The sequence below is a fragment of the Tauraco erythrolophus genome, chromosome 1, assembly GCF_009769465.1.
Source record: "Tauraco erythrolophus isolate bTauEry1 chromosome 1, bTauEry1.pri, whole genome shotgun sequence".
Taxonomy (NCBI): Eukaryota; Metazoa; Chordata; class Aves; order Musophagiformes; family Musophagidae; genus Tauraco; species Tauraco erythrolophus.
The window spans coordinates 118,997,671-119,020,155 of NC_141465.1; the positions used below are offsets into that span (position 1 = coordinate 118,997,671).

The 22,485-nt window shown below is 41.3% G+C and overlaps 1 protein-coding gene across 1 annotated transcript in view; it reads left to right on the top strand.

The window, feature by feature from the left end:
* Window positions 1-22,485, top strand: part of ALKBH8 (alkB homolog 8, tRNA methyltransferase) — a 57,819-nt gene that overhangs the window by 25,174 nt on the left and 10,160 nt on the right. Inside the window, exons 9-11 of the mRNA XM_086621786.1 lie at window positions 13,757-13,863; window positions 18,240-18,394; window positions 19,184-19,449. Coding sequence (XP_086477912.1) covers window positions 13,757-13,863; window positions 18,240-18,394; window positions 19,184-19,449 — 528 coding nt within the window. The remainder of the gene's footprint in view (window positions 1-13,756; window positions 13,864-18,239; window positions 18,395-19,183; window positions 19,450-22,485) is intronic.

Genomic DNA, 22,485 nt, shown 5'->3' on the forward strand with positions numbered 1-22,485 from the left:
AGACAGAAAGCATCTTACCTATTTAAGGAATTACTCTGTTAGTGGCTATACCAAAGTTTTTTCCTCTGTCCATGCTAACAGCATGATTATAGTAGGTGAGATAGTAGTAATAGCAATCAATATTTGAAAAGAAATTGGATTGGCAGAACTAGAATGTCTCAACTCAAATGGAAGACATTTATTTTAACGACTACAATGTAATGCTGAGTTCAGAAGTTTGTTCAAGTGAGTCTGGGGGGATTCCCAAAGCTCGATAGTGTGCTTTACAGATCCGTGAGACACATTTCTTGAGCTGCATTCTTCTAAGCAGTCATGGATTTTATCAGCTCTTGAAGAATAGTGATTTACACTGGTTTCTGTATCATTTAGCTGGAAACTCAAGTGGACTATATTTATAATTGTATACCAAGTTTAGTTGGTTTGTTCCATTTAAAGCCGTATTTCATTTTTGAAAACTACTTAAGAGTTTCTCTGTGTGAAAGATGTCCTGAGCACCACAAGTTAAATGCATCAGGCTTCATAAATCCGTCTCTCCTGTTTGCTTTTACTCTGTATAAATATGTCCTGCGTGTTTCTTTCTGTCCATGTCATACCATAATGTACTTTCATTGAGCTTGGATCAGATACAAGACCCGTCAAAATCGAGGGAGAACTTTCTGTTGATGTAATTGAATGTTGAATTGTGCCCTCTGAGATAAGCAACAATGCCTACAGCTCTTCATGGGAATATTTATAGTAGTCTTCTACTGTCTCTTTTGGGAAAGGTGAATATTCAGTAAACATACTGTTCTGAGTTTTTATTTCTGTGCTGGATGTCTCTTCCTGTTTGCGTACAGGATTCTGTTCACAGGCATCAATGTGTCCTGCTGATGTTTCCACCTGATCAGTTATTTTAACCTTTGTAAGGATCTTGAAAGTCCAACTTTCATGTAAATCACTCAGAGGGAACCTGTCCTGCAATACCTAATCACCTCCTTCCATGACCTTGGTTGTTTATAGGCTAATTCCTATTTTAGTCAAAGGTAACAACAGCAAGGCACCCACTGTGTGCAACTAATGCAGACAAGCATTTGTTTCTCAAGTGCTGTAGGAATCTGCTAATCAATCTTGATTTTCACAGAGATGCTACAAGAGCAGCATTTGGACAGAATTGCCCCCCGGAACTCACATTATTTTTCTAGAAGCTGTGTGGCAGTAATTTTTTGAGAAACAAGATAGCAGCATGGAAATCTGACCTTCTCCACTACCTCCCCAGCTACTTGGGCAGAACAAAACCAAAACTAAGCAATGACAGAGCCTGTATTTTAAACTTTTATATGTAAAAAATAATCTTTTTTTTCTCCCTTTCATATTGGTGAGACATAGTTTCCAGGTGCTTGTTTGTATGAGTTGTCCCTGTGGTAAGTCTCCAAGGTCTGGCATTTACTCTTAGTGGGCCAGTACTGGGCCAACAGCTCTGCAGGGCTTTGTCTCCTGTCTCGCTTTTGTTGGGTGCATACCAGCCTTCCTTCTTTTCCGCAAAAGAAAGAAACTTGTCACCTGCCGTGCCTTTCCATAAAGCTGTGCTGAGAAAGGGCAGCCTGTGGTTTGATTGCTGTGGGATCTCTGATCTGCGGAATATGCTGTGACTTGGTGAGATACTTCTCCTGGGTGTGCTAGAGTGGGAAGTTGCCTTACTCCATTCTGTGTAGCAGTATGTTTCTTGCACGTGGTCCATTGTTTTGGCAGCTGAGAGGGAAGGCAGAGCTGCAGCACCTCTTGATTTGTACCACTTTGCTTTCTTCCCAGTCAGTTGGTTGCTCTTTTAGCATCCTGTGTTTTCTTTGAGTGGTTGGTGTTGAGAAAGGGACGTGGGAAGAATGTTCTCATTATCTCATGAACTCCTCTGGGCAGCTGTGTCAGCAGTGCGTCTGAGGTGAATATGGAAAAAGAGACAAAAAAAATTGCAATTAGGAGGAATTTGAAAATGAAATCCACTCAATATCCCATGGAAAAATATATAGAGATGCTATGAAAAATGTCATATAGTTCCAGTTACTTTTCTCACAATCACACCAAAATCCTACTGTGAGTGAAACACTTTCTAAAAAGTTTGCAGTAGGGCTTACAATTTTCTGACTGTGGTCATAGCTGCTAAATAATGAAGGAAAACTTCTGCAGGATTCCTTTACCAACTTGATTCTGTTTTTAACAGACCTATTGTCTCCAGGCTATTTGCTGTTTCTGTAGTCTGATTATTTTTGTGTTGAGACAGCATCATTTCATTTCCAGTTCTCAAACGTCTGGCTGTTATGGCTTTGCTGTGGCACACAGATACAGATGTTGAATTTGTCAGTGGAAGCAAACGTACTCTCTAAAAAGTGTCCTGCTATTGCTGGAGACTTCTAATTGGTTTTCATGTGGTAGGAAATATGTACATAGATAAAAATTTGGAAAAAACGCAAACAAACTCTAGATTAAGATGCACAAAAATGCTTTTTTTAAATTAAAACTTTTTTTCCTCTTGTTCCACTTCACTCCCCCCATGTACCTTTCACTATGATACATGAACTACTTTTCAGTGGTGGTGAGATGAATTAACTGTTTAAATATGAAATTGCTATTTATTCCTGTGAAAAATGTGATCATTGTAATAGAAGAAAACTAACAGCATTTAAATTTACATTTCAATTAATATTTTTACAACTGAAATTATGTTTGTGTTTGGATTGTCGTTCTTGAAATATGGTTCAATTTTTTTTTTTTACAGAAACCTCTCTATTGTTGTTTGAGTAGTTAGTAATTTTTTTATTTTTTTAAACAATTTTTAATTTCTATGAGAGATTTATCAGTCGAAGCTGTTTCTATTCCCCATGTTATTTTTAGAAGATCAGAACTTGATGCATGAAATGGAATCCTGGTGTCTGCCACAAATTAACAGCAAACAGGCTGAACTCTAGGGCATTAAAAAGTCGTTATCTTTAGCTGTTGCATTTCAGCTGTACTTCAGTTCTGGAATTCAATAAAGAAATCTAATTTCATTAGCCAGTGATGTCATCTCCATTGTCATAGGAGCCTATTTTTAGACTATGGCAAATTTCATGTAGAAATGGCAAGAAGTCAGTCGATAATCGCAAGTAGTCTATAAGCAAAGAAACAAGCTTAACTTGTTAAGCTTCTGCTGTGGTGTATTGTCTCTCTTGGCTTTGAACTGGACTTTGATAATACCAGTAAGTGTAGCAAATGGGAGTTGAAGTCTGCCTGCATTTATAATATCTTTTAAAATCTGAGCATTTCGCATACTGCAATGTTCTGTGTCTGTTTTTCTTTCCAGCTATGTTGAGTGTTTCAGGAGGAGATTCTCCACAGAGCTCTTGTTTCAGTAGAGTCAACTCTGGAAATTTTCACAGAGGAACTGGCAATTTAGGGCGGTTAAAAGTGTGCTGGAGCCAGAGCTGTCAAACCTGCGATGCTTTTACACTCAACAGAAAGATTCGGATTCAAGGCAGTGGAAGAGGTGTGCTCTTAGTGGAGAAGAAGGTGGTCAGGCAGCCTCGTGGTGTGGTGCAGGGGCAAGGTGGGTGAAGCTCTGGTCTGCTTGATGGGGCTACAGAAGAATGATTGAAAGGAAAGGTTGATGGTGCAGCTGAAGGTGGTGAAAACTGGACACTTCACAGTTCCTTCTTAGATGTTCTTGTTCCTGCTCCTCCTCTTCCTCTGTTACTGCATACATCTCTGCAGTGCATTTTCATGCAAGCCATTGTAAATTCAGGGCCAGATGCTGAGGCCATGGTAGAGCCCTTCTGTGTAACTTTTGGCTGCATTATGTAAAGTCACTCATTCAGCTATTGAAGCAGAAGGAGGGAATGAGAGAAGAGATGACGTTGCTTGTGATGAAAATCAGCAGTGTTGGAATACTGCCTATCCAAACTTCAAAACGTGTTTTTCCTTTTTGATTGTTTTACCTGCTTTAAAATAATAGGTGTGTGTCAGGTGTGTGGTACTGCAGTGAGGTGAAACATGGCAATTGTGTGAATTTATAAAACTTTTTTCTTCAAATGATTTTAAAGAAGTCTTTCTATGTCCTGCTGTGTTTTGAATTATACTTTATGGCCTTAGGTGACATCATTAACCAAGAACGTGGCTTTCATTCATTGTTGTTTGGTTGGTTTTTGTTTGGGTTTTTTTTTGAGAGTTAATATGCTCTTGTCTTCTAAGGAATGACTTTTCTTTATGTATTTAAGCCATTTCTGAAAATTCATGCGCAGATCTTCGTTCTTCAGTAGATTTCCCTTTCACAGTGGAGATGTAGAGGATTAAGGAACAGGCCATATGGTAGTTTCTATAGCAATAGATTGAAAACTGTGTCTTGTCAGCTCTTGTGAGGTATGACGCAAGAATTAGGTCGGGAAGGCACAGTTCGTGTGTCTTCTATTCTGCCAATTCTCTGTTACTGTAATGGTGTCTGGGACAGTGTTAGATGGAGTTGTGAGAAGGGCTAGTTGACCTTTGTTTCACACTCAGGCTGAGCAAACTTATCATTTCATCCTTTTGAATTACAGATATTCAGCACTGGACTATTTCTGTACTACTTTCTCAGTATGTAGGGGGCAAAATTATCATGATAATAGTGCGGGAAGAGGTTTTAATTAAGGCAGGACTGTTTTAAACAGAGTTGAGGCATCTGCTGAATCCATACTTGGCTGCCTTATTAAATAACGTGTTGTCAGTGGTATTCAGTCCAGGATCAAGACACTGAAATTTTAGTGTTTACAGGTAGGTGCATGCACGTGCACTGCATGCCTGAGCTCCTCTGTAATGAATGGGGTTTGAGTCAGTCCAGCGTAGCGGGTGATGGAGCTCATGCTGAGCTAGACATCTAGTGTCTGGTTTCACAGGTTTCAGGTCCCAAACAGGATTTTTAAAAATCTATATCCGAACGTAGATGTCTTAATCGTGAACTGAATTGGCTGTTTCTACCCTATGACTTAGCTTGGATTCCTGTACTACAGTATTGCAGCAGAAAGCTGAGACCAGCAGGGCAGAGTAAGGTCTGAGGAACATCCCAGTGTGTGTAGAGAGTGAGGGAGGATGGTTTTCCACTATACAGGATAATGAATATGCAGCATGATTTACCTGTGCCTTGAAATATCCTGACCCTTGTAAGAACTAGGGCTATGGTACAACAGCTGGTTGGTACAACAGCTGGTTGGTACAACAGCTGGTTGGTCTGTGCCACACTAGGATGTGGTATGAGTGTACACCCTGAACGTTGAGTACTTGAGGTCTTCTTTCCTGTAAATGACTCTCATTGCTGTAGGTGTTTTATTCCATGTTTGGTGGTATTACTCAGCCACGGTCTGGTTTGTCCTGTATCAGTTGTTGTTTATGTTACGTGCAGGCTCTGTTCACAGTCCCTTACACCACTTTTATTGTAGAAAACTTGCAATTAAAGGTTGTAATGGTCAATGACAGGATGATAAATGTACAGATAGGGTGGCATGGAAATAAAATTATGGTTGAAAAGAGTCCTGCTACATATATTTGCAACCTTAGTAACATGGAAATTGCTGATTATAGTGTGTTTCCACAGATATTTTTAAATGATTAGTGATTTAAAAATGTGATACAATCTTTTTGAACACTGAAGTATTTCCTTTTCTGCTTAGATGTTTAAAATCTCTTGAACTTGCAAGTTCTAAATGTGTGAATTACAGATATGCCACAGCACCACATGTACAATGTGCATACCAGGATCCTGTAAACATCATCGTACTTGCATATAAAGCTGTACACATTACGGAACAGTTGCGTGTGTGTTGTAAGAACTTCTCCAGTGGTTTCTTGATAGACTCTTTGTAAGCATTGAACATGTAAGTAAGGATTATTTGGTTTCAGGACATGAGAGTAATACATTAAGTGCAAGGCTGAGGATGCAGAACTGCTTTCTTGTGATGTCTGGGCATTATATCTTGAACAGATTGAGCCCTCTGGAGGCCACTAGGATTAGAGAGTGTAAGAGTCCTCTTGTGCACTTCCATTGAACTGTACTCCATGAGAGGGCAAGTGATACAAAATCTTGGCAATTTCCTTTCTTTTGGAAAGAAAAATGAGTGATTTCATACATTTGGGGCGCATTCTGCCCTGGTGTAGGTGGATTTAATTCTCTGTGTGTCAGTGTAGTAGCACCCACAGATGTGAGGGAAGATATATGACTGAAAGAATGGAAAATATTTCAGAGGAGGCTAAGTCAATAAAAGAAATTAAATGAAGACTAACAGCATTAGCCTCTTGCTTTCTGTGTCCTTAAAGAGTTTAAGCTAAGAGCTAGGGAGGTGATTTGTTAAAGGATGAAAATGGAATGTTAGTGAAATTGAATAAACTTGATGTTGTTGAGAACTTGACTGAGTCCTTGTCTCTGGATTCACAAAAGGACATCAAGGTCATATACTGGGGTTGGATAGCAATTTCCAAAAAGGAGAAATTTATTCCTGTGGTGGCAGAGAGATGGAAGCAGTGGTAACGCAGCTATTGCCTTTTACTGTAGGGATTGAAGGTCTTTAATGTAGGAGTCTAATATTCAACATTGAGTTTTAGCACAGGTAATGATCTGGGAAGGTGCAAAGGCCACAGGTGATGATGTCCTGACACACAAAAGAAACTTGATGCTTTTAGAGTTAGTTGGAACTGGCATATTTGATGGGTAATCTTTAATGGGTTAGGTTTGTTGTGTTCTTCTTTTAGTCTGGCTGTTCAATCAGCATGATTAAACAGTAACCCTGCATTTACAAAGAGGCTTTTGAAACAAAGAAGAGTCAGCTTGAGAAGACGTATGAGTGAACCATAAGAACTTGTAGCGGCAGGGAGAGACCTTGGAGTGGGAACAGCAGCAGTCACAAGTTAATGTGATGCTGCAAAATGTGCCACCAGGATCCCAACCTCTACTGAGGCTGGGCAGAGCAGCCACCCTGTTGGACACTATAAGGAGCTGCCATCCAGCTAGTGGGATGACTAGTAACTTCTAATATCTTGGAGTTGGTGAACCTCAAGAGATGCATCCCCGGGTACAAAAGGAAAGTGGTGTATATTCCAGCTAGCTGTGACAACAAGGGCCTGCAGAGGATTGGAAGCTTCTCCATCCAACAAGAGTTGGCTTAGAAATTGCAGAAGGTTTCTTCTTCTGCACGATGTGAATCTTGTAAACAGAGTAAAAACAACAAGAGAATTTGTATTGTGGAGTCAATGGCATACCTAATAGTTATGGTATGCTGTTCAGTGGATACACCCATCTCCTCGGGTTTATCAAGAAAATCATAACAAGGTGAGACCTCAGAGAGAAAAGAATGAAGTGTTGTCCATATGTTGAAATAGTTTTTAAACGTTCATGCTGTACTTGAAGAGCAGGTTTGAGAACATCTGAGGAACTTGAAGGTGCACAAGTCCATGGGACCTGATGAGATCCATCCGCGGGTCCTGAAGGAACTGGCGGATGAAGTTGCCAAGCCACTGGCCATTGTATTTGAGAAGTCGTGGCGGTCTGGCGAGGTCCCCGATGACTGGAAGAGAGGGAACATAACCCCCATATTTAAAAAGGGGAACAAGGAGGACCCGAACAACTACAGACCGGTCAGCCTCACCTCTGTGCCTGGCAAGGTCATGGAGCAGATTCTCCTGGGAACCATGCTAAGGCACATGGAGGGCAACATGGGTGACAGCCAACATGTCTTCACCAAAGGCAGATCGTGCCTGACCAACTTGGTGGCCTTTTATGATGGGGTGACAGCATCGGTGGACAAGGGTCGACCAATGGATATCATCTACCTGGACTTGTGCAAAGCTTTTGACACTGTCCCGCACGACATTCTTCTCTCTAAACTAGAGAGGCATGGGTTTGATGGATGGACCACTCGGTGGATAAGGAATTGGCTCAATGGCCACACTCAGAGAGTAGTGGTCAACGGCTCGATGTCCAAGTGGAGACCGGTCACGAGTGGCGTCCCTCAGGGGTCCGTGTTGGGCCCGGCCCTCTTCAACATCTTTGTCGGTAACGTGGACAGTGGCATGGAGTGCACCCTCAGCAAGTTCGCCAATGACACCAAGCTGTGTGGTGCTGTGGACACGCTGGAAGGGAGGGATGCCATCCAGAGGGACCTCGACAGGCTGGAGAGGTGGGCCCGTGTCAACCTCATGAAGTTCAGCCAGGCCAAATGCAAGGTCCTACATCTGGGTCATGGCAATCCCAGGCACAAATACAGACTGGGTGGTGAATGGATCGGGAGAAGGACTTGGGAGTACTGGTGGACGAGAAGCTCAATATGAGCCGGCAATGTGCTCTTGCAGCCCAGAAGGCCAACCGCATCCTGGGCTGCATCAAGAGGAGCGTGGCCAGCAGGTCGAGAGAGGGGATTCTTCCCCTCTACTCTGCCCTCGTGAGACCTCACTTGGAGTACTGCGTCCAGTTCTGGAGCCCCCAACATAAGAAGGACATGGACCAGTTGGAGAGGGTCCAGAGGAGGGCCACGAAGATGATAAGAGGGCTGGAGCACCTTTCCTATGAGGACAGGCTGAAAGAGTTGGGGCTGTTCAGCCTGGAGAAGAGGAGGATCCGGGGTGACCTTATAGTGGTCTTCCAGTACCTCAAGGGGGCCTACAAGAAAGATGGGGAGAGGCTGTTCAGGAGGGCCTGTTGTGATAGGACAAGGGGCAATGGTTTTAAAATAGAGGGAGGTAGATTCAGGTTGGATATTAGGAAAAAATTTTTTACCATGAGAGTTGTAGAACACTGGAACAGGTTGCCCAGAGAGGTGGTGGAAGCTCCATCCCTGGAGACGTTCAAGGCCAGGTTGGACGAGGCCCTGAGCAACCTGATCTAGTTGGAGATATCCCTGTTCCTTGCAGGGGGGTTGGACTAGATGACCTTTGAAGGTCCCTTCCAGCCCTAACCATTCTATGATTCTATGATTCTATAGACTTCAAGTAAGAGGAAGAAATATATACTTAGAGTGACACAGAAAATTCAGGAAGATACTAATGTATTGCATGGATGGAACATTGAATACAAGTTTTGAAGAAAGAAAACCTAGCAAGTGTAGTAAGCATGTGAGTAGCATCACTGTAGTGCCTAAGTAGATAAGCAGGCTTAGCAAGAGATGGTGTGCTTTGGCATAAATCTGATATGGGGGAGACCTGTGCATGTGTTGAGAGATTTTTGAGGTAGGCAGCACTGAAATATTTCATCATCATGATTGTCAATGTTGCGCTCATCTTCTGAAGTATGGCTAGGTATGAACATGATATAGGATGTAAATATCAGCATATGTTACATAAGATAGATTTCCTATGAGGTAGATTATTCAGAGGAGATAATCCCATTCTCTTTCTCCTTAAATCTCAGCATTTTTCTGAATTCCACATTTTGGAATTTAGCATGGTTTTTGCAGTTAAAGGCACCATTGATTGTCTCGGTCCTGTGTAAGCCCGCAGGCTCCTGCCTCTGCACGGAGCCCCACGGTGTTGTTCAAGCTCCGTGTGTGGGCTTTAAACCTCTTAGCTGTCTTTGAAGTAGACATTCCATTTCATCTGTTCTACATGTGGGAAACTGCTATGTAGGCTGATAATATGTCTTTGCTCTCTGAAAATTCAGTAAATAATGTCAGAGACTTGAGAAGCATTCTACATTGTACTTTTTTCAGTTTTAGAGTATGTTTTGTCTAAGGTAGTCTATTAACATCAAATACAAATTGCATCAGAGACAAAGCTTAGCGAAACAATATTGTCATTCCAAGCTGTAGCAGTGAAATCCTTATTGACATTGTCCTTAGAGCCCTGTTGCATGATTTCTGTTTTGCCTTTGGATCGTTACTTATTTGATAGACCAGTCATTCACGTCCATCCTCCTGCTCTTTCATGAAGTAAAGTATCATTGCACTGAAAGGCAGTGCAGACTTCTCATTCCCTGAGGAGTTAAGAAAAACATACTTTCTTCCCTTTTTCTTTTATGCTGGATTCTTTCCTGGTTTCTGTGTTTTGCTGTATTTTATGCCACAGGAACAATGTTCGTGGTGTGGGTGTCCCTTTGCTTTGATGTTTAGCCATCCTTGAAAGCTGTTTACTGCTTCCTATGCTCCCTCGTCATAAACACTCTCTCTTAAATAACCTGGCATTATGACAAGTTATTTAAAACCACAAGTAGGTATTATTAGCTGTTTGATTCTTTTTAAGTATTTTTTTGTATATTTAGAGACACACTTTTTCCATAGCACAAAGAAAGAAGATAGAAGTTGTATAAGATCAAAGCATCCACTGTTTTTATTTTTTGAATGTAATCTCTGGATAGTACACCATAGGCTAGCTGGAAATTTGATCTTTATTGACTCTGCCATCTAAGAGAAAAAAGAAAATAGGTAAAAACGAAAATAGTAATTGGAAATAGCTCCTGTGGAGCAAAGCTGTCATGAAGCAGATTGATTCAGCAGTGGCAGAGTTGCTTTATCGATTGTGAGTCCTTAGTAAATTAAAAAGAGGACCAAATGTATTAATCTTTTGTGTGCATGTGTGTGGACAGTGACAATTTAGAATTTTCTGCCAGGATAAAGACACATATAGGAGTGTGGGAATGTTATCTACTTCAGTCAGTAATAGGCTTTTCAGAGATAAGAACAGAGTTCTTCAAAAACCTTTCTAGGTTAAATGTTCTCTACTGTACTGTAAACAAAGGATAGAAGTACTCTTGCTTGTTTTTTTTTTTTAAGCATTCAGGTGCAGTTATTCTAGATAAGGAATGAAGCATAGGAATTGCACTAATTTTCTTCAGATGTTCACACTAGGTGTCTTAAATTTGCTTCTCTGTTTGAAGTGCAATGTCAAATTTGTTGTTAATAGAAAAAGTGCACAATTCTAATATATTCTAGCTGAGGATCTCTGTCTGCCTCGTAAGTGAAAGTCAGTTTTGGATTTGGATTTTTGACTCTTCCAATTACTGCTAATTACTTAATGTCATTGCCCGTTTGCAAGTAAATTAATCCTTTATTTATGTTTTCCTCCCGAAATCATCACAGCTTGTCATAAGGATGAAATTCATTTAGAAGGGGAGCAGCCACACAGTGTGAGATGATAGTACAGAAGCTTTTCCTCCACAGAGAAGAAGGGAGCAGGGACAGAGCTGGGATCCTGTGCTGGTGAGGACTAGACTTGCAAGATGTTACATAGATAATCTCCTGCTTTTCAGCCTCAAATGCTGCACCATCAGAAATTTTGTTCCATGTGTTCTTTTGTTGGCTTAGCATAGCTGAAATTCAACCAGGAGGACATGCTCTCCTCTTTTACTGTCTATTTTCCTGCCATTTCTGCCTGAAAGTCCAGCTACTAGGGATAGTTTTGTGGCCTCTCATTCCCAACGTGCTATCTGTTACAGAGCACTCTGAGCTTCTGCTATTTCGGATGCGCAGTTGTTAACAGGACAGGGGTTGAGGAGCATCTTCTATGAAGAGACTCTGGGGCCGTGCAGTTGGTGGGGGAAAAAGGGAATTGGAGATGCACGAGGTAAAGCAGCGGAGAAAGCAGGGGGCTGGAGGAACTGCTTCCCTCTGCTTCATGTAGAGTCCCCAGCCTGACGTGCAGAAGTGAAAGAGAACGAGGTCCTCTTCTGGGCCCTGGGGGGAGATGGGAACTGGAAGTGTAGGGGACTCCATGGAGGTCTCTTCATTGACTCTTGGAGAAAGTGCAGTTCTTGAACATCATCTGCAAGAACAGAGCTTTGTAGCTACTACTGACCCAGAAAGAGGGACAGTGGGGTAACTGAGCCTCCAGGAAGGAGTCTGGACAGAGTCTCAGGTTTATTCATTAGTTGTATTCTGCCATGCTTCTGAAGAACCCAGTCTGTCTTGTCCCCTCACACCTGTCCCGCAACAGCAGTGAGCCAGAGAGGTAAAAGACAGACTCAGATACCATCTCACCCATTTCATCTGACCACTTCTCTCTCCACTTCTTTTCTTTTCATGCTTTTCCTTTCCTTTTCTTTTCCGTTGCTGGTCCTGATTAGTTATCCTCTGGTTTCTTTGCCTTGCCAGATAACTACATCTTTTTACGGAGCCTTGCACCTAGTCGCGCTTTATGGGGCAGCCTCCCCATCAGATCTGTGAAGCCACTGTGTTTTCTTCTTCTTCACCCCATGCTTCTTTGAGGATACCTAGAAGAAATAACTTGGTGCAGGGGAAGGAGTGTATTAGCAGGTGGCTGCCATTCATCTCTTTGTGTAGCTATTGGAAAGTTTTGTAATCTTTAATCAGAGTTTATAGGTAGGCTTTATTCCTGTTCCCCGATATCTCTCTTCCCCTTTCGGCCTCTCTTTGTCACCATCATCATTTCTTGCCTTAAATTTAGATAGCTCAACAGGAGAAGCTATGTCACTCTATGTGGGTGGTACTACAGCATAAATAATTTTTTTCCTAAAAATGTAAATGCCACTGTAGTTTGCTTCAGTGTGCACAACGTTAAATAGTAAATGTTGTAAGAGGTAATTTGTAGTGTTTAAAAGTCTTGCTTGTTCAGTTTCGGTCTTGCTGATTTTTTTGTGCTGAATGACTGATCATTGCACCACTGTTTTCTCTTTGTTAAATGCATCTGTATGCAGAAGCAGAACTGCTTAATTTGTTTTGATCTGGCATACCGTAGTAAGTCTGCACTGCTTTTAAATTGCATACTTCATAGGTTACAAATCAGGTGGCAGCACTTTCGTGGTGCTAATTCTCCAGTATAACTGGAACTGCTGACTTGAATAGTTTTTGACCACTTTTCTTTTTTGGTAAGTCTTCTGTAACTCATTTGGCTTGCTTAAAGGGCCTGCTCCTTATTTTCCACAGCAAGAGTTTCTCTCATTTGGGGAATGTAAAAGGATAACATTCCTAGCTGAAGCAGAAGCAAAATGTAGCGCTGCCATCTGGGCTGTGAAATTGGAATAAAGCTGAAAGCGTTACCTCAGTATATTGCCATGGCTAGAAGCCAGGTGGCAAATAATAAGAGGATGGTCTGGTAGTTGGCATGTTAGTCAGGATCTTGGGAGAGTGTGTGTGCTTGTTGTGCTGTAAACCTCCAAGAAACATGGGCGAGTTGGATATTATTTCTCTCGCCTAATAGTGGTTATCTAAATGTTATATATCTACTCTGAATTAATTGTCTGGGCTCAATCTGCTCTGAATGGGTAGGCATTTCCAGAGGGCATAGGGTCATTCCACATCACTTAGCTCTACGTTTTAGACTAGGATGACTCACTCTGTGGAGATACTTATCTCTCTCTCCATAGACTTCACAAAAAGACAGTAGCTGACTGCCTTAGCCCAGGTAGGTAACTTTCAGATGCCTGAGTCACAGCAAATGAGCCCTCTCCTCCTCTTATGCAGTTGCCTTTAGTTGAGGGGTGGTAATTCTTTCCTTGCAGGATACACAGAGATTAAACGGTGCTACCATATCCTCCCAAAGAAAGCTATTACTGTGAAAAGAAAATAAGTATATGTCTATATTTAGTATTTTAATTATATATACACACACACACACATATGTTTGTGACTTTCTCAAATTTTTGAACACAGTGCTGAAAGGGAGAGATCTTAAGGACAGCGACCCCGAGGCTTTTGCATCCCTAGGAAATATGTAGCTGTTTCATGGTGATATTCTGATAAAGACATTGAAAAGGCAAAGCTAGGACTTGAGAGTGCCTGGCATGTATATGAAGCTCTGTGAGTCATGCTCATTCGTGGTGGCTGGTTTTGTTTCTTTTTAGATTGTGATGGATTTCAAACACCCTGATGGCCATACAGTGGCAATTATGCTGCCCAGATGCAGTTTATTGGTGATGGCTGGAGAATCCAGATACCTGTGGACACATGGGTATGTGCAAGAGTCCGTGCATTGCTGATAATAGCAGAATAATATATGTTGTTTATGTGCTTTGTTAATGACATCCTGTATTTAGAATTGCTCTGAAACAAATGAAGTTTTATAATTATTATACAAATTCACTCCTCTGCTCAGATGCTGCTCATGTTAAATTGAAAAAAATGGGTATATTGGGAAGCTAATTGCCAATCCCTGAGCTGCAGTTTCCTGCTGCTGTCACAAGTGAAGTTTCACTTGGAAATTGCTCTCACTTACATCTGTGGTGTGAAAGTCCTCAATGACTCTGAGCTGGCAAAGAATGATTGTAGTGCAATTAGCTTCACCATTTCCTTTCTCTCTTTTTCAGCCCACAGCATTTCCCATTGGGTCACATATGCCAGTCTTTAGAGAAGAGAGTGAGTTCCCCTGTGCAGAGGGCATGAGGGTGATAAAGGGGAATCTTTCTGAGCTCTTCCCAGCTGGTTTAGGGACACTTTAACTACTGATAAGCCTGCATTGTACTAGAGTAGGTTTGGGATCCTGGAAAATAGATTATTTGAAATATATCGTGAGACTTTGCTTATTGTAGAGTTTAAATACATACTTTTTAAATCATACACTGCTGGGAGATACTTACAATAGGAGCGCTGAAATTAGCAAAAGGCTGAAACCCTGACAAGCTCTGAGAGTGACAGTAGTGTACTTCAGGAGAATATGGAAATCCTCATATTGGACAGAAATACCCATGGTAAATGTTTCTTCCTTTGACCCAAGCCATCAGTGGTTGCAGCAGTCAGTTGGAGAGACTAATTATGTTCTGTGTAAATTAAACACCAAATCCTTTTTATTGGCAGAAGATTTTCTGCCTTTTAATTTTACTGGTTAATTTATATTCTGGAGAAGTGTGAATATGAACTCCTCAATGACCTTTACATTGTTCATTTTTATAGAGCACTTATACCACCTGTATATTCCCTCATTAAATTAAATAGTTGTAAAAAGCAGCTGGTACTTCTGATGTGCATCGTTATAGAAGCCCAGGTCAGTGAAGTCTTGTTTTTTGATATTCAAGACTGAACACAGACACCAGCATTATGAGCTTCTTGCTCTATCCTGTCAAATACTGTCAGTCATCTCTTGGAAAGGTTACCTGCAACTCTGAGAACATAGTGTGGTTTCCACATCAGTGCTGTTGCTGGCCAGGGGAGCTGGGGGCAGCCCCCAACCCCGGGCATCAGGCAGCTCCATGGGGCTGGGTTGAGGCCAGGTTGGGATGTCAGCCTGGGGGTCAAGGCCCAGATCAGTGGGGCAGTGGCTGTGCACAGACACAGCATCTGGGGCTGTAGCTGGGTGAAGGCCCAGCGGGACAGCCTTCGTTTGAAAGCAGCTCCCAGGGGAAGGAGGGATGGCCCTTGCTGAGGCCTCTGACTGTCTTCATGACAGCTTTCTCCAAGGCCACCAGCTCTGCTCTTTCCAAGCTGACTCTGGGCAGCCCAGCTCCCAGGAGGGGGATGGATGCACCCAGGACACTTGAAATACTTGCCAGCAGGCATTCAGGTTCGGGTGCTGCACCTGCCTACTAAGAGCTGGAATGAGATTATTACTTAATTCACTTGTGACTGTGTGGTGTTGTGGACACGCTGGAGGGAAGGGATGCCATCCAGAGGGACCTTGACAGGCTGGAGAGGTGGGCCTGTGAGAATCTCATGAAGTTCAACAAGGCCAAGTGCAAGGTTCTGCACGTGGGTCGTGGCAATCCCAAGCACAAGTACAGGCTGGGCAGAGAATGGATTAGTTGGACTCGATGATCTTGAAGGTCTCTTCCAACCAGACAGTTCTATGATTCTGTGGTTCTATGAAGTGATGGTTGTCTTTTGAGAATCAATGATATAAACTACATTTAAAATGAAGATCCCAGATTTTTCTGCTCATGTAAAATTTAGTCCTGTCCCAGCGCTTGTCAACCTTTTCTAAAAATAGTTTTTCCTGTGTATTTTTGCAAACAGTAGTGGGTCAAGATACTGAAATGGGGTAAGCTTTCCAGCATGCTAGTGGAGCATACTGTTGTAGTCAACAACATGAATCGTCCAGCAAGCAAGTGTAATTCTCTTGCATATGTAACAACAGGATGTATTTAAGATAATTTGTGGTGCCTTTATCTACTCCTCAGAAGTCAAATTAGAGAGCAAAAGGTTCAGTTTTGGAATTATTCTGGAAATGTTTTCTATATGTATATTTGGATGTCAAGAGAATTGGAGACTTCGTTTTGACCCTGTTAACAAAGTGCACAGGAAAAGGATTTTTGTTCTGTTCTCTCTGAAAGAGAAATATATGGTTAAGAAATAAGCTATACAGTGTCATCAAGGAGAGCAAAAGGTATGTGCTCTTTTTCTCTTATAGGTGAAAGTAAAATTACGACTTTCTGATGAGGTTAATTTGTGATGTTTTTTCTGATGAGGTTCGGGTTTGGTTGGGTAACCTGGCAAAACATCATTCCTGACACTGCAATAGTAAAATAACTATGCCAAGCAAGAGGATGTGTAGCATTTTATTTTTGACATTAGGAATCCTGTTTTTAGCCCAGCCTTTATATAGAGTTCTTGCTTGTAGTATAGGAAAAAGGAAATTATGTATGTTGAAACTAGAACCTTGGAAAAGATGACTTATTTCTGAAAACATTAGCTGATATGCTTAGTTTATTGCTACAAGAACAAAAGAAAATTAAACAGAAGATCTGCAAACTTGGGATTTGAAGTTCTTCTGTCCAGGGAGAGACATCCTCAGCTGATTATTTCATCATAGCTTCATTATCTGCCACGAACAAGGCAGCTCTTTTTTAGATCCCATCCTTTCCATGGCTGCCTTTGGGAGATTTCCATTCTTTGGGCTGCTCTGTGTCTCCTTTTTGCAACAACTAGATGGAGCATCAACGTGCTGCTTCCTGATTTCCGGACAGAAAGGACCTGTAGTCTTTTTCCTTGTGACTGGATTAGAGATCAGCTTCCTTGTGGTAGGAAAGATGGCATACAGCAAAGTATGGGAATGCTGATCAGGCTGCATGCTGCCTTCTCGGCATTTGGATGGTTCTCCTTGGTTAAGTACAGGCATTATTGGTCAACGACTTGTAAAAAAGTTCCAGTAGAAATTTGAGATGAAACTGAATGCTCTACTTTATTAATAGTTGTGAGACTTTTTTTCCTCTTTTGGCTCAACCTGTGAGGGTTAAACTCAGCTAACCAACATGGACGTCAGTTTTATACCGAGAGTTTGTCTTGCTGGGAGTCAGATACTTTGAAGTCAGCAGCTCTAAAGGGGCTTCACTGAGAGGCCAATTCCTTAGAGATTCTCCCCCCACCCCAATGAAATTTCTGCATTAATCTCCTTGATGACTAAGTTCAGGAAGTGTTTCCGAGTGACAGTAACAGCTTTGAAGTGCTAAGCTGTTTCCCTCAAAAGATTCCATTTTGTTCCAAGAGTATCTGCTTTTTCCAATGTGCAAGTTAGGGGAAACTACATGTGGGTGCAGCTGTTTCTCTTGTCTTGTGTTGTGTTTCATGTTTTACTTTCTCATTTTGCTCTTCTCAGCTTTGAGAGAGATCCTTTTGTAAAGCTATTAAAAATTCTTGGTTTCGGTACTTATTTGTGATTTAAACTTATTCATAAAATTATTTGAAACTTTTGTCACCCTAAGAAAGTTCCAAATTACTTTCATTTTATGAATTTTGTCCTTGCAAAAATGTTTTTGTGTTTCATTAAGTTCCCTGCCAAATCCGGAGGTAGCTTAAGAAGCTCTGCTCCCAGTTTGCTTGATTGATAGATAGATTTTGGTCAAGAAAGATCTGCAGCAGAGTTTCTCCCTTTAGGCATTTTAGCAAATCTCCCAAGTGCTACATTCTTTACGTCTTCTGTTGTCAATAAATGGAAAGTCATTCTGTTGCAAAGCAGAATTTGGTGTAGAGGCCCGTTTGTATCAAGAAACTTCAGTCTGCTGTTGTACAGCTCAGCCAGTTCTGTGTTTTTATACCCATAGCTACTGTTTTTAGTGGTGTATTTTATCTTCAACAAATATATATTTTTGCATAAAATATATATAAAAATGTAAGTCTTAGCAAAATAAACAATTAAACTTCATGGAAGGAAAGGAAGGGAGGGAAGGGAAATGTAATTACTTGCAAATAAATAACACTAATTAATGTCATTAGTTTGTGTCAGCTCCTCTTTTTCTCTGAAATTGAGTAGTTGAAAACTGAGAAGCAGCAGTACATTGAATAGCGTGCTGTCATCACACTTGTCACAGTCTGTAAGAATTGCCTTCCTATAAAGATAGATTGGGGTTTTTTGCTGATGCAAAGTGAATTATTCTTTTATTTGGTGTTACTTTGTTTTAGGATTACGCCTCGAAAATATGATGTCATTCAAGCATCTGAGCTTGGGCAAAAAGTTGGACTAATCACTGCCAATGCTGGAGATTTAACACTAAATCGAAGAGAAACAAGGACATCGTTTACATTCAGGAAAGTGAGGAGAAGCCCTTGCAATTGCAGTAAGTGTCTTGAGGCGATCTTCAAGTCAAAATTGTTATTTATCACCCATAATAGTTCTGGCAGTCCTGGTAGCCATTCCTGAATGGCTCAGGGTTAGGCATACTGTATGGCTTGAATTGGTTGCATCTGTGTGGTTGCTGGAGTTTCTCTCTACAGGAAGGCATTTGTCTGGCTCTAGAGCCAGGCAAGTAATCTGGAATCTTGAATTTCATTGGGACCCCAAGTGCCAGAATAATGCAACAGAATAGAAGTTGCTACTATTCTTCAGGTTGCTGTCAGTTTGTTGTTTTTTTTTTTTATTTGAATGGGACTGTAATTTTGTGAAAATAAGTACCTTAGAGAAGGAGAAGCACTCAGATCTGCAGTGACAGAGCCATGTCAGTGCCTTAGGGCAGTACAGGTAATAATAGATAGGTGACTCAATGATTACATGGAATTGAAGTCCATTTGTGCCCTCAGAACAGAATTTCAGAGGCTGAATTGCAATGATGTCATGATCTTTGATATTAGGGGCACTGTCTCACTTTTGAAAACATAAACCTCGTTAACATAGCAGGATGAATGATAGCTGCAGGCGGCCTCTAGTACACGTGGGCAGGTTGCTTGTTTTAAGGTCATCAAACATTACTGCAGCTTGACCTGCATTTCAGTTTTTAAAAGTGAAGGAGGAATGGAGCATTTTTTGCATATTAATATTTTACTTCTAATTTTATTTTGCTAAATAAGTTTAACCAACAAGGAATGACTTTAAAAAAATCTATGGTTTGTGTATCTGTTGCTGTATCTAGTTTACCCGTCTGTCTGTGACAGCCAGAAAGGACAGCAAAGACAAGTAGAACCTTCATTTCCCTGCAGTGAGGTGGAGGCCTTGAAGCTGGAGCAAGACTATGTACACAGGGTGTACGAAGAGATTGCCACACACTTCAGCAGTACCAGGCATAGCCCATGGCCCCGCATTGTAGAGTTTCTCAGGTCCCTACCTAAAGGGTCAATAGTGGCTGATGTTGGTTGTGGTAATGGGAAGTACCTGGGCATCAACAAGGATTTGTACATGGTAAGTAGTAGCTACTCTCGTTTGTTTTCATTGGAACTGATGTTTATCCCATCGTGCAGTTGTAGCACGTTGGAGCTTCTGTTGTGGGAAGAGTGCCAAGAACAGAAAACTGTTTGCTGATCCAAGATCAATTACCAATTGTGTTAGGTTTCCACATCCATTCACTTTGTGCATCACCCTTTTCCTTTTTGAAAGCCACTTTTGCTTTGCAAGTCAAAATATGTTCATAAAAAAAATAGTAATGGGTGCAATAGATTGAAAAATTGTAACAGATACTTCAGCCTTTGTTGTTGTTGTTGAATAAGCTTATTAAAAGGGAAAAATGGTTGGGCAGTTTGAATACTTCCAACAAGTTTTTCACTTGGCTGGGGGGTGGGGAATGCCATGTACATGTCCCTGAAATCTCCAGGGGCTGTACTACTTTTCATATATCCTCTTCAGTTCCCTTTGCACTGGTGGCGTGGCTCACTTGTGACTGATGTCATGTTTAGCTATTCCACCTCTGACTCTGCATAGGCCCAGTAAATATGCCAACATAGAATTCATGGAGGAGTCTCAACTTCAGCGGATGTCTGGCTTTTCTCTCACTCCCTTTTCTGCACTTTTAGACAGTTCTGACATCATTCTTGCTGATGTTCTCATCACCTTCCCTGTCTCGCAGTCCGTACTTAGCCCAGTTTTACTTTTATCCCTTCCTGTCAGGGAGACATGAAGCACATACATATATGAACCAAGAGATAATTTTTATTGCAGATGTTTCAAAGCCAGTTTTGCAAGGGTCAAACTTCCTGTTGTTTTTACCCAATCTATGTGACTTTTTTTTCATATGCTTGTACTGTGAAACACTTTGAAATCCACCAGGCTTGAAAACTTCTATGTAAGGCAAAGCATTCATTATTAATAATAAAAGTCAGACTTGTTTGTCGGTTTCAGGAGTTTCTGTCCTGCTATTTATATTCAACTATAAAACATAAGTTGATATTTACAGCCCTGTGTGTATTAGTAATGGATTTATTTCCATTACTGTTCTTATAAGCCAGAACAAAACCAGCTGATTCAGAAGTAGGCATGTTTATGCCTGAATGCTGTAGCCTGAGAATAATTATTAATGATCAGTACATTTAGTCTTTCACTCCTGTAAGAAAACCTAATTAGGAGAAAAGTTTGTCAGAGTACCATGGTGGTCACCTGGTCCTAGAATGAATTTGGTAAATTGCTGTTGTGTAGGTTCGTGGAAGGCTTTTAACGCATAATCTCAGCAAGATGCTGTGTCGAGAAATTGCCAGCACCAGTCTGTGTTGTGGACCCCACAGCTAACCGACTAAGGGAAAGAAAGGTCACGTACCCTCTCCTCTTTTACTTTAGGAGTTACCTCATTTCGTATGTTCCTGCAGGAGAAATCCAGAAGGTGAAAAATAACAGCGAAAGGGAGGAAACTTTTAAAGAAACAGTTGAGACAGTTGAAAAACAGAATCTGGGAATTGCTTCATTCAGAAGGCTTCTCTTGACGTTTTATTTTCTACTGGTAACAACTGTTTCTTGGTTGGAGCTAGACTCTAAACTTTGCATTTGCTTATTTTCATCTGCTGGCTAGCAGAGAGTCTCAAGAGGATGGATGTGACTCCTTCTTGCTACTATATTTGTTTTTATATGTCAGCCAAAGTGCAGTTAAAGAAAAACTGGTGTATGTTGTGTTTACAGATGTTTTTAAACTTTTGACAAGGTATCTCAAAAGGACTAGAGAACTGGATTACTATAGGGGAGAGGAACGATGTGGTGTTACACTGGTTTGGGCACAAAGGAAGGTAGGACTGTTGGATGTCACTCAGTACTGATGAAGGGTTGTCAGTGGGTGTCACACCACTTAGCATGGATAGTTGCTACTAGTGAGGACAATGAGATGATCCAAGGGGACCTGACGGTTTGGGAGCAGGTTAAACTGCAGCGATCTCTTTTCTGCTGAGAAGACAAAATACTTTGGGTGTGCTTGGTGCCGTTTATTGGATGGAACTTACCATTGCAAAATGACAGAAAGCACTGAGCAGCAGTGAGAGGGATTGGGTCAAATTCTTCTGAGACACATAAGATCACTTTGTTCGTAGGTAATGCAAACCCTTGTTCTTTGACTTGAAGGAAAGTGCCAGTAGACAGGACTTAGCAAGACATTTTTCTTATGTTCAGCTTTTTAGAGAGTGAGCTGTCCCGATGATTTTTTTTTTTTTTTTTTGTGCGCATCTTCCTCTAAAGCAACTGGTAATGGCTCATATTTGAAGCAAGGTGCTGCTTTAAATACTTTGCTATTTCTGTGGCTGCGGGAGTGACTGATGTCAGTTCTTTATTTTGTGGATTCGGATTTATAGGAAACCGGTACTCATATGTGCCTTAATGGGATTTTTACCTCTATTCCCTTGCCATACTGACTTATAGGAAGTACTGTAGAACAAGTGTTTGCGACATACCAGTATTATTACTGGTAGTTCATCTCCTTGGTCTAGTGACTGTGTTGCATGAGTCAGCCTGTTCAACAGTTCTTTTTATCTGAGGGAGAAAGGAGCAGTCTTTCCAGTTGTTGTCCTCCTGGGTTCTTATTTGGGCTCAACAGAATGGACTGCTTCTCATATTGTCTTACTTCCATTTACCAGGGGTTGGACATGGATTCAAGGGTGAGGGGTTAAAGAATATGCTTTGTGTATCAGGTGCATCGTTGGGGTAAGGAGAGTGCTCTCTAGATGCATGGAATCAGTTTCCTCCTTCATTTACTCCTCTTGACACAGGGGCATAAAATCCAGGCAGAAACTTAATAAATTGCTGCAGCCTTTCCTTCACAGTAATTGCTGTGGCTCATGGTAAGTTTTTATGCACAATGCACTAGAGCTCTTAGCCTAGGTCCTGTTGGGAAAGCAGCACTAAAGCAATGCTGTGAAATTAGGAGTTATTTAGGGGTTGAGTAGAGGGCTGTCAGTACAGCCATGTAGCTTGGTGTATTTTGACTCAGAAACACAGAAAACCTGAGGCAAGCACTTCCTGAAGGATAAG